The sequence below is a fragment of the Astyanax mexicanus genome, chromosome 15 (genome assembly GCF_023375975.1).
Source record: "Astyanax mexicanus isolate ESR-SI-001 chromosome 15, AstMex3_surface, whole genome shotgun sequence".
In the NCBI taxonomy this organism is placed as follows: domain Eukaryota; kingdom Metazoa; phylum Chordata; class Actinopteri; order Characiformes; family Acestrorhamphidae; genus Astyanax; species Astyanax mexicanus.
In genome coordinates this window covers 7,813,014-7,825,578 of record NC_064422.1, presented here as the reverse complement: position 1 = coordinate 7,825,578, position 12,565 = coordinate 7,813,014, and the positions used below count along the sequence as shown (strand labels likewise).

The following is a 12,565-nucleotide window of genomic DNA, read 5'->3' as shown; positions in this document are numbered from 1 at the left end:
GATCAGAAACATTTAACTAACAATTTACTAACTTTAATATCCTGTACAGGAAACAAAGTTTTTTATTATAGACATTTTTTAATATATTTATTTTTTATGTATAGGGATATTTTTAGTACATCTTAAATAGCATAAAAATACAAATACATTAACACAAAAATATATAAATATGTAACTTAAAAAACATAAAACATATACTCATACAGTGGCTTCCAAAAGTATTCATACCCCTTGAACTTTTTCACATTTTGTCATCTTATAACCACAAACTTAAATGTCTTTTATTGAGATTTTCAGTGATAGACCAACACAATGCACATAAGTGTCTTGGTGGACAGTCTTCAGTCTCCAGCAGATTTTCTTCCATGTTTGCCCTGTATTTAGCTCCATTTATGTCCCCTAGTTTAGATGTTGTTTGGAAGTTAAATTGTGGTGCATTGTAGAGATGTTACTAAACTTTAAACAGTGGCACAAAATAAGCACTGTATAAAGTTTATTACATAATTATATCTGTGTTTTACAGCAGCTTGTAAAGAATTTATTACACCATTACAGTACCAGGTGTTTTCTTTCTTTTTATGATTTTTACTTTTTTATTTTAAAGACATCAAAGCTATACAGAAACACATACAGAAATGTTTTGTGTTCAAATTAAAATAATCAAAAGTAAAAATTTAGTAAAAAAAAATGTTTGAGGACAGATCTGCACACTTAATCTCAGTGTCCCCATAAGGGAGAGTCACCTCGAATAGTTTTCTTAGCATCTTGAAGGAGTTTCTGGAGTTTTCTTGTTTATAACTGTATTATATCAGTGTTATACAGAACATAGTAAAGTGTTAACTATGTTATAACAGTGGTGTAATGACTTGTTGGGTTAATAACATGTTGGGTGTTTGTATTCGACTGTTCTGTAGGACAGAAAGTATGTTTCAATTATTTGGAAAATGTATTCAAACTTTGTGTTCCTACACAGTTTTTACAGTATTGTATTAGTTGTACAATTTCTTTTCATGGCTGTACAGTAACTGTATACAGTAAATTATTATTTTGCTTTTGTATTTGTATGTAGACCACTGTACATGCAACTGTATGTTGGTTGGGATGTACACTGTGTACCTTGTTTTTATGGGAAAATAAAATAGATATTTTATAAAATATAGATTTTTACTGTGTACTGTGTGTTCTGAGTATAAAAACAATGTTTTAAAAAAATGTCATTATTGTGAATAGAGAAGTGTTTTTATTCATCATAATGTTTTACATTGAGCTTATCAGTGTTTAACTGATTCTTATAAATGTATATTCCTATTATGGTTTGTATGTGTCATCTGAACACAAAACACCATTATTAGAAGAGATAACATTGTGTTGAATGTAAAATTGTATTTTGCGAGAGAATTGAAAGGTTATGCCTGTTGTGTATGTGTTTGCTTGATTTGTGTGTAGAGTACTGAGAGAATGAGGTATGCTTTTGGAAAATGTGTGTAAACAAAGCAGACAAATTGTAAATAATAACTATTATTAATGTTAATTGTGCGTAGAAGAGCACAACCACTCAAAAAACATCAAATTAACGTTGATTCAATTTCCGAATTTTAGCTTGAGTTGATACTTAAAATTGTACAGTAGTATTAACCCTAGTATCTATACCTCTACCTACAGAGTAATGAATGTGATTGTTTTCACACCATTTGTGTGTGTAGAAGTGAGCCGGAGGGCGTCCAGACCGAGTGCACAGCTGGACAGGCGTTCACAGGTGTGAGGGTCTGCATGTGCATGTGCGTAAAGGTGTGTGCAAGTGTTTAGTATGTGCGTAAAAATGTGTGCAAGTGTGAGTATGTGCGTAAAGGTGTGTGCAGGTGTGAGTATGTGCGTAAAGGTGTGAAAGCGTGTGTGAATGCTTCATTTGTCCTGCTCATTTGCACGTGTTAGAAGAGTAGTGCTCGAGCTGCAGCAGTGGAGCACACATGCTTGCACATACGGGCTTTTAGAGGAAGATGGGGGGGTCGGGGTGAAGAGATGGGGTGGGGGACCAAATGTTGTAGCTAGTTCTTTAAAAACAAATAAAGGGCGCGCTCGTGCACACAGCACAACACTACAGCGGAGCTGCTACAGAGGGGCTGCCTGCAGGCGCCAGCTGACTAACTGACGGAGACGCAGAGCAGCGCGAGGACGACGGGTCAGCGGGGCGGCGGGGCAGCGGCAGCTCCGGGAGAAAGAACCGGGGTGAGTGCTTCTCTATTCAAAGCTATATAAAGCTAATACACTAAAGCTCAGTCTTTTCAGTCCAGAATCAGAGCCCAGATACTAACTAACCTACAGTCAGCCAGTCATGGCACGTTTGGGTGTATCTGAAACGCAGGAAATGCTGCCTTGATGCCTTAATGCTTTACACACTAAATAACCTAGTTAACCTAGCTAGCTAGCTAGTTAGCTAATCATAATACTGTGGTTATAACCGTCTCTTTTTTCTTTAATAAAAGGGGAAAATACGCCCCCTGACCTTGTCATGGTATAGACAGCAGTTAGCTAGCATTTCAGCTCAATAAACAGAAGGCTAACTAGCTAAAGCTAGCTTTATAAACTAAAGTTTAATAGACCTTTTTCACAGTCGCTGTGTCGTCACGTCCGGCTCTGAATATCAGCGTTAATATCGTGTTTCCGTCTGTACTGTTTTAAATGGTATCATCTCTCCTTGTGGTCAAACAAATGGTCATCAGAAATATACAATATACAGCTCTAAAAAAATAAGAAACCACATAAAATTGATGAGTTTCAAACTGAAAACCTCGAGATTATAATCAAGAGGAACATGGATGATCACAGGCCATCAAACTAAGTTGAACTGCTTAATTTTTGCACCAGGAGTGGTATAAAGTTATACAAAAGCAGTGTGCAAGACTGGTGGAGGAGAACATGCCAAGATGCATGGAAACTGTAATTAAAGACCAGGGTTATTCCACCAAATATTGATTTCTGAACTTTTAAAACTTTATGAATATGAACTTGTTTTCTTTTGCATTGTTTGTGGTCTGAAAGCTCTGCATCTTTTTTGTTATTTCAGCCATTTTTCTAAAAAAAAGCTGTCAATGACAATATTTTTTTTTGGAAATTGGGAGACATGTTTAAATAGTTTCTAGAATAAAACAACAATGTTCATTTTACTTAAAATTTATCCCTCTGGTCTCTTAATTTTTTCAGAGCTGTATATTGGACTTTGAGAGGAATTTACATGCCTGTATCAGCAAATCTGTTATCAGCAGCAGGTCAGAGTCTGTCATGGTAAGGGGGTTGTAGTAGTATATTTCTGTGATTGCAGCATTAATGACAAGGTTCCAAGGTTTTTTTTTTTTTTTTTTTTCAACAAGACAATGTAAAACCACATGATGCACTCATTACAAAGGCATGGCCGTGGAAGAAGAGGGTACGGGTACTAGACTGGCCTGCCTGCAGTCCTGACCTATCCTGTCCCCAAAAGGAGGAAATGTGTGGAAATTATTCTTAGTCCTCAAATGTATTTTAAGTGTTATGGAAAATAAATTACACCATTAAGAAGGGGTAAATGCTTTTCTGTCTTTTTTTGGAATTTATTGGAATGTGTTGGAGGCCTGAAATGCAGGAATTGATGTATACTAATTAATGAAACAGAAAGTTGAGCAAGTAAAACATTAAATATCTTCATACTGCCTGCATTCAAATAAAAGTCAGAGTAAATGTAAGAAACACCTATTTTCCTAATTTACAGTGGGCCTGCTGAGTACATTTAGCGGCTTGAATCTGGGGGGGATGGGTGGGTGGATACATGTATATGTGGTGGGGGGTGAGGGGTGTTAACTGTTCAGAGATATGTAATACAGGTCTGTAATTGTAATGTAAAATGAGGCAGTTGGGTCAGTTAAACTGACGGCACTGTGTGAGGATTCTGTACGGTTCTGCTGAATAATCCTCTGTAGTCTTTCTGAACTCACTGTCCCACAGTCTAAATATTCCAGGATAAACTGGTCCCTCCCAATTACCAGGAATTCTATAAATCACGTTTCTGTTGGTGCTAAAATATCCTGTAAAACAAGTAAAACCAGTTCACTATTGTGTGAAACAGAACTGAAGTGTTGTACTGTATTTCACAGACACAAATCAAGTTATTAATAGTCATAACATTTTATATAAGACACATACGGCACTGTTTTATATATCAGACACAATTTCTTTTCATTTGTTCACTGAATGTAACAGACTGGAAACAAAAAAAACAAACAAAAAAAAACGTATTCTCCATTACTCCGTTATTATAACTCCAGTATAGAAGCGGTAAAGAAAATGCAAATAAATAAAAATGCATTTTATAAAAATATTTACTTTTTATTTAATTTGCAGACAGTATACACCTTATATATACTTTATTTCATTTATATATATACATCTATTCCTACATTTTAGGTCTTCAACACATACTAAAAAAGTTGGGACAGAAAAGCATTTACCACTTTGTAATTTTGATCACAACACAACACAACAAGAGATTGGCTGGCTTTAAGGATACCAAGCACTAACGTGTTTCAGATGTTATTTTGTTTTATTCTTCCTGCAGACATGTCTTAAAGCGTGCAACAGACAGAGTTGTTTGTTGCAAAATTCTCCACACATTCTATTGTGGGGACAGGTCAGGACTGCAGACAGGCCACCCTCTATTTCTGCAGTAATGCCTTTATATTGTGTGAAACGTGTAGTTTCACATTGTCTTGTTGAAAAATGCATGGGTATTCCTAAAAAGATCTTGAAGTCAGCATATGTTGCTTTAAGACCTCAATGTGCTATTCTGCATTAATGCATTATGCATCACAGAAGTGTACTGACACAAACCCATATCATTACAGAGCCTGACTTTTGGACTTGTTGCTGATAACAGTCTGGATGGTCCTTTTCATCTTTGACCTAGAACATGTTTCCATTATTCTTAAAAAGATCTGATGCTTTGATTTTGTTAAATGAAGGTTCTTGATGCAGTGCCATCTGAGGGGTCTGCAATAAAATAAACGTCAAAATAAAAGTAAAACACTGTTCTATACTGTTGCAACTTTTTCTTAATGGGGGTTGTTATTATTGTTTTATTATCATTGGTGTACTGGGGGCTGGTCAGGACTGCAGACTAGCCAGTTCAGTACCCGTACTCTCTACTTCCAGAGTAATGTCTTTATAATGTGTGAAGCATGTGGTTTCACATTGTCTTGTTACAGACTCTGGCTTTTGGATTTGTTGCTGATAACAGTCTGGATGGTCCTTTTTTATCTTTGACCTGGAACAATGTTTGCATTTATTCTTTAGGAGATCTGATGCTTTGATTGTACCCAACCATTTCTTAATGGGAGTTGTTATTATTGATTTATTATCATTGGTGCTGTTGATATTACTAATGTTATTATGGTCTGGATTGATTTGAACCGGAATGTTGCTGTTTTTATGTAATGGCTCAGGTACGAATCCGTGTCCGTTGGGAGAGGACTGTGGGGCAGAGCGATGCTGCTGACACAGATGTTTCGCCGGTTCGGGAGAGACACTGCCTCTGCTTACTCTGTTTACTCTCAGAGGCAGAGTATGAACAGTGTGAGGACTGTGAGGAATGTGAGCACCAGTAAGAGGCTGCGGGTGCTGGTGGACATGGACGGGGTCTTGGCGGATTTTGAGGGAGGGTTCCTGAAGAAGTTCAGGAAAAGGTACCCACAAGATCCCTACATCACCCTGGAGGACCGAAGAGGATTCTGGGTGTCCACTCAATATGGGGAGCTGAGGAGTGACCTCTGTGTGAGTGCTCTGATTATCACTCTTATCTCACACTTAAACATATCACATACTGCTCAGCCAGCTAAACTGTTTTGCCATCTGATATCAGCTACCTGTATAAGGCCTCAAGCTTTGTGTTGTGTCGTTCACAGGCAAAAGCCATCAGCATCTGGGAGTCCAAAAACTTCTTCATAGAGCTGGAGCCTCTTCCAGGAGGTTTAGAAGCTGTAAAAGAGATGTCCAGGATGGAGAAGTAAGAACAGAGTAACGTCTACTCTATCATTTAAGAAATTTAAAGCAGTGTCACATCTATACCTGTAATGATAAACGTACCTCAGAAATATTCGACAATGGCGATCTCATCTGTTGTGTTTATTCGTATGTTTGTTCACACATATATTACAGCAGTTTTATTGTTATCATTAATGTATTTTTAAGTAGTGCTATTCTAATCATAAATTATTAGTGAATGAGTGATCTAGAGGGAATCTGTAATGGCTGCTGTTTTGTTTCTCCCAGTACAGATGTCTTCATTTGCACCAGTCCCATTAAACATTACAAGTACTGTCCATATGAGAAGGTAAGACAGACTTTCTGTTTAAAAAGTCACACATGTTTTACACTACCAACTACACAGACACAACTATGTGGACACTCTAACTTTATATACACATGTGCTTTTTTAACATCTCATTTTGAAGTGTGTTAATATAGAATTTTTCTGCAATCTACAATTGTAGCAGCTTAGACCCATTCAGCCACCTACATCAGTTTAGCCAGTCCCTTCAGCAATATAGCCCCATCCATTTCTCCAACAGCAGTTTAGCCCCGCCCATTCATCCTGCATCCATGGCTGCATCCATTCAGCGCACAGCAGTTTAGCCACACCTATTTAGACTTTAGCAGTTTAGCCCACCATTCAAACTTAAACAGTTTAGTTACACCCAATCAAACTGCAGCAGTTTAAACCAACCCATTCAGACTGCATCAGTTTAGCTACATCCCCATTCAGCCTACAGCGGTTTAGTCCCACCCATTCAGACTACTGCAGTTTAGCTCTACCTTTTTTAAACTACAGCAGTTTAGCTCCACCCATTCAAACTAAAGCAGGATAGCCCCACCCATTCAATCTACAGCAGTTAACTTCACTTATTCAAACTGCAGCAGTTTAGCTCCACCCATTCAAAAAATAGCAGTTTAGCTCCACCCATTCAAAATACAGCAGTTTAGCTCCACCTATTCAAGCTACAGCAGTTTAGCTCCACCCATTCAAAGAAAGTGTTTTTTAGTTTTTTTTTGAGTGAGCTATCTGAGTAGAGCTGATTCACATATATAGTCATACATAAATTAAAGTGAACACATTGTTTTGGTCTTGGTAAATTATTAGAGTTGTTATTACAATGTTGTCTTACTTGATCTGTATATGTGTGTGTGTGTGTGTACTCAGTATGCGTGGGTAGAGAAGCACCTGGGTTCTGAATTCCTGGAGCAGATCATTTTGACCAGAGATAAGACCGTAGTGACCGGAGACGTCCTCATCGATGACAAGCCAGACATCCTCGGTGATTAATGTTCCATCGTCCTCTGCGGAACAGTTTTCCTGCTTCTGTGTAACAGAACAGGTCAGCCTGTTCTCAGCTAATGAGTTCTTCCTGTCTCGTCCTGCAGGCGTGGAACCGAACCCGGCCTGGGAGCATATCCTCTTCACTGCCTGCCACAACAAACACCTGCCCCCCTGCCCCTCAAAGAGACACCTGCTGTCCTGGGACGACGACTGGAGGGGCGTCCTGGAGGACCTGCGCCGCTGACCCCGTCCACTTCACGTCCACGGACCATTCACACTCTGCCGCACCCTGCCGTCTGGGTTCGCTCTGTGGGTGGGCAGAGAACACTGGGAGAACAGCGAGCGAGGACCTCCGCAGATGCTGTTGATGGTCTGCATGGTGGTCCGTCTACAGATAAAGGGTGTAATCATGATGACACGAGCATGACTCGGTTCTGTGTGAGAACATTAATAGAGTTATTATAGTCCAGAAGTTTTCACATCTGTCGTGTTCATGGTTTACATCAGAGCAGAAACTGCCTCACACTTTCATTTTACTGCATTTTAAAGAAACACTGCTACTGTTCTCTTTTACAGTCACTAAAGTTACAGTATGTAGATACACTATATGTCCAAGTGTTTGTGGACTTCACTACGTAATAAGTGTGTGCTTTCAGCTACTTTAAGTTACACCCATTGCTGCTGACACAGATGTGCAAATGCACATACACAGCTTTCACTGTAAAAAACTGCAATAAATAGTTAAAAACATGTAAATTTCCATAAGATACAAAATATTTGTAAAAAACAAATATTGTTCTCCTTAGAATGATTTTAAGCCAGCTGAACAAAAAAAAATGAATACCACCATAAACTGTAGCAAACTAATTTGCCTCAACTAACATTATTAAATTTCTTGATAAAAGGTGGTCTACCTAAATGATCTATGTTGGCAGATAATACAAATAAGGCCAAGCCAATTACTCTGCACATGCTCAGTTTGACTCTTTAGTTGAACAGGGTTTACTGAGCAATTATGCAGAGACTACACCTGATGTTGGTCATGCTATTTGCATATTGGACATGTCCCCCAACCTCACCATCAGTGTGTAGTCATTCTCCACAGGCTGCTGCTGCCTTCTACAGGGATTTAAATATGTATTATATAATAATTAACTGCCGGGCCTCAGTGTTAAAGGCTCTAAGAGCAAGTTGCTGTGTTTTGTGTGACTATATGCTGACTGGGTCCAGCTAGTCACATTTGCAGGACTGATAATAAGGTAGATATGTAACAGTTGTAAATTCCCACTTTCCAGTTGCTAAATTAAATGAATGAAAAATAGTGTTGCACTCCCTATATAAATTTGATTAATGAATAATGTGTGATTAACAACTGTTTTTGTTGTTGTTGATCCTAACTTATAACTCTTAACTAAGAACTAACAATACACATTTCATCGAACTTAAATTATGCCTAAACTAAAACAAAAAGTTATTTTTTTAGTTGGTGAAACTAACAATTTGTAGTTTTTGTACATAGGAAAACTGAATTTTCTGAAGTAAAGATTTGTAGTTGGCAAATGGTAGTGGTTTTCTACAAAACTTAAAAGTTTGAGTTGGCCTCTAACTTTTATCTTTCACAGTTGTTATCCCTCAAAAAAGAAAAGCACTGTTACATTAAAAAAAACAAATGTAAAGTAATGTTCAGAAGTAATCCATAGCAGTGATTAATCCACATAACAATAATCATTTTGTGTAAAATTACAGAAAATTTCCTAATTGTTAGCAAAAACACACTTAATTTTTAGTTAGCTTTAGTTAGTATTCCAATAAATAATTGATTTCCTTAAAATTAGTGTTACTGCCAAAAAGCTGTGTATCGAATCCCTGTATAAAAGTATTGCCAATAGAATGGGACTCTCTGAAGCAGATAGACCATGCTTAAAAAAGCCAGGCATGGGCTAAAAGTGTATAAACCTCCAGCATTGAGCTGTGGAGCAGTGGAAGAACAGTGTTCTCTGGAATAATGGAGCTCCATCCAGTACATCCAGTAGTATGGGATGAGCTGGAGAGTTGTGGATGAGTTGTAGTGGGATGGTGATCATCCAACATGCTGACCTGATAAACACTCTTGTTGCTAAATGCAATCAAATCCTCACAGCAATGCTCCAAAAGCCTTCCCTGAAGAGAAGAGGCAGTTACTTCAATTATTGGTTTAGGAAGTTACACTAAATGAGCTTGGGTCCTAATACTTTGGACATATAGTGTATTAAGTGCAGTAAGAGGTACTCCAAAGACATTTAAAGCTTGAGATTCTAATTTTATTTTGGTTATCAAAATGGTCCATTACTTAATTCCAAGTTAAACTACCTAAATGAGACTGAAATTCCCAACAGGTTCTTGATACTAACTGGGTTAATGTTTGAGATACAAACTGTGGAATTTATTTTTCTCACTTACCTGGTTAATATTTTAAGAACAGAAGGGAACAGACCATTTTGATATTCACAATAGCCATGTAGCTACATTGTCTACCTGATTAATATCTAGAACTTTAGCTGCTGTAAAAGATGGTATTATGGGAACACTGCAGTGATCTCCATCCTGATCTTAGTTCTGCATATCTGTAGAGCACAGTCAATCACTGCTGAACATTCACATGTTTTCCTGAACCACACTCACTCTAAACCCATTTAACCAACTTATATTAGAAATCAAACTAACACAGTGCTGCCAGAAGTATTAGTAAGTGATTAGCAAGTGATATAACAAAAAAAAAATCAAATTATTTTAACTTAAAATTTAGGCATAATAACTTAAATTCAGCTTTTCCATGCTTAAATATTTTATTAGAATTTCACACACATATTACTAAATTCAGAATCCACCCATTGACTTCCACTGTAACTGTGAGTGTCCAGTCAGGGTGTATAAGATCAGAGAAACAGATAAAAGTGAGTGTGCTGATATACTGGGTTCTACAGACACAGCAGTAAATGAAGAGATCAGGCTGGACAGTGCTGGAGTTCTCCTGTATTGTCCTGCATGTACTGTATGTAATAAAGGGAACACAGAGCTGTACGCCAGCTCTTCCTCTCCTCACGTCTAACGCACAAACCACAAGACTATACTATATCTGCACTCTCCACACACACTCACACACTCACACTAACACCACTTCACCCAGTGGAGAGCAGTCTGAGAGCAGCATGATTTTAGCCACACTCAGGGAAGCGAGCAGCTGAACACGCACACTGTTATTAGTTTTTTTAGTTTATTTATTTTAGGTTTATTAGTATTAGTATTTTTTATTTAGTTAGGACTGAGATTCTTACACGCTAAACAGAAACTGGTTCACTATAATATTCTTTAACCAGGGTTAAGGTGATGTTGCAGTTAAAAGTGACCACAGGGGGGCAGCATTAGCACACAGTCTTTTCAGAACTGAAACAGTGGCAGCTTCTTCATTAGGGCGATTGGGCGACGCCCCACCAAAGGACAAAAGGAGGAAAATGTTTCCAGCACATTCAACCAGTGTTATAATAGCTGTTACTGTTCTAGTCGGTCAGTCCTGCCTCTAAATATTACAGACCAATCAGTGCTGAGTTGCTTTCTGTACAGAATTACCTCTTTTTGGATGATTCCTGATGATTAAAAAAAAACACCCAGTTCATTCTCACTGGCTTACCTTTTGTATGTCTGTGTTGTAGGCTGTAAGAGCAAGCATATTTTTTTCTGAGCTGCTTACTCTGTGTTGGCTGTATGCTGTATACTGTTCATTCATTTAATTTTCTATAAGTATTTCAGATATGTATTTTACTTAAACAAAGTAAAAAAGAAGACAACATTCAAATACATTTATTTCTCATTGATTACCATGTTACCCGCCCCTGTAAAGAATTTTTTTTGTCCTCGTAATGCAATCTCAATGGGCTCCAAAAGGGCTTGCACTTCCGGGTCTGTGTCACACGTAACCTAGGCAGTCATTTCAGGTCCATCTGTGTTTTTCCATAGACTGGATATAAGTTTGGTTGCTAAGGTTATTAGGTACCACACCGTACTGTTTTGAAGTGGACCCTTTACACAGGTTACGATTTCTTTTTCCACTTAAGTCAAAACAAGGAAGCATCTCGTAATAACTACGAGACCGCTGCTGCTGTTAGAAGTGTCTGCTCTCACTGTCCTGTCTTGATATCGAATTGCTGCTGATACAGCATTGCCGAGTAGCATCACAACGCGCTCGGAGGAAAGAGCAGCAATTCGGTTCTGATACATCAGCTCACAGATGCCTTGTGCTGATCAACATCACCCTAGGAGTGATGAGGGGAAAGAGCACCAAATACTGTACCCACCCAGAGGGAGCAAGGCCAGTTGTGCCCTTTCGGGGGTCCAGCAGCTGATGGCAAGCTGCATGACTGGGATTCGAACCAGCAATCTCCAGAGTGGCTGCTCTTTATTCTGCTGGACCACTCGGTGCCCCTGTTACCTTTTTTTCCCCTCTAAAGTGTGACTTTTTACTTGCTGACTACAACACAAAAGTTTACTTTCTAAACTTTCTGAAGTTTAGCCTACAGCAGTTTAGCTCTGCCCATGTAGTCTACAATTTGTTTGTCAGTAGAACCAGGATCCTGGCTGTGATGCTGTGATGTCTGCTGGGTTATTGACCTCAGATTACTGATAGCAGTGCTGCTACTGTCCCCCAGTGTTCACCTTCATTTTTGGCCCCATGGAACACTGAGAGCCATTTGGGAGATTCAGACACACACACACAAACTACCACTTCATCCTCAGTGCTCTCAATCAGGTTGTATAACGTTCACCGTGCCTTTAAATCGGCTATATCACTGAGCTGAACCTAAACCTAAACCTGAATTGGATTCATGACATTATAAAGGACGGGTCAGACCACCTCAGCGACGGTTTAACAAAAGAATATGGAATCTAGAACTTTTTATAGTTTTTATTTCTTTCAATCATCGTTATATTTCCTTTTATCTATTGTTTATTTTTTATTTTCTTCATTTTATTTACTGTTTTATGTTCTTACCTCAGATATGTTTGTGATTTCTTGTGATGTTAAAAAAAATGAAATTGTTAAAATGCACTTTTTGCAAACCTGAAGTGCTGTTGTTTAAGGTACGCCCTTAAAACCCTGTGCATGTAATCTAGTAAAATAGTTGTACACAATTCCTATCATATGCAAAAGTTTGTGCTCCCCTGGTCCGTGTGTTGTCGATGTATAGT

At 38.2% G+C, this 12,565-nt stretch overlaps 1 protein-coding gene across 1 annotated transcript; it reads left to right on the top strand.

Moving 5' to 3' along the window:
* The first annotated feature begins 2,032 nt into the window (after positions 1-2,032).
* Positions 2,033-9,257, top strand: LOC103031328 (5'(3')-deoxyribonucleotidase, mitochondrial). The gene is made up of 6 exons (XM_022669328.2): positions 2,033-2,226; positions 5,472-5,799; positions 5,931-6,031; positions 6,298-6,358; positions 7,226-7,340; positions 7,447-9,257. The coding sequence occupies exons 2-6, from the start codon at positions 5,515-5,517 to the stop codon at positions 7,584-7,586; spliced, it is 702 nt and encodes a 233-aa protein (XP_022525049.2). The 5' UTR covers positions 2,033-2,226; positions 5,472-5,514; the 3' UTR covers positions 7,587-9,257.
* The last annotated feature ends 3,308 nt before the right edge of the window (positions 9,258-12,565 follow it).

Bases quoted from the DNA above. Each gene is read 5' to 3' on its own strand.
- LOC103031328 (XM_022669328.2), top strand. From the start codon at position 5,515: ATGCTGCTGACACAGATGTTTCGCCGGTTCGGGAGAGACACTGCCTCT. The intron at 5,800-5,930 runs GTGAGTGCTCTG...TGTCGTTCACAG, and splicing joins AGCTGAGGAGTGACCTCTGT to GCAAAAGCCATCAGCATCTG. The intron at 6,359-7,225 runs GTAAGACAGACT...GTGTGTACTCAG, and splicing joins AGTACTGTCCATATGAGAAG to TATGCGTGGGTAGAGAAGCA.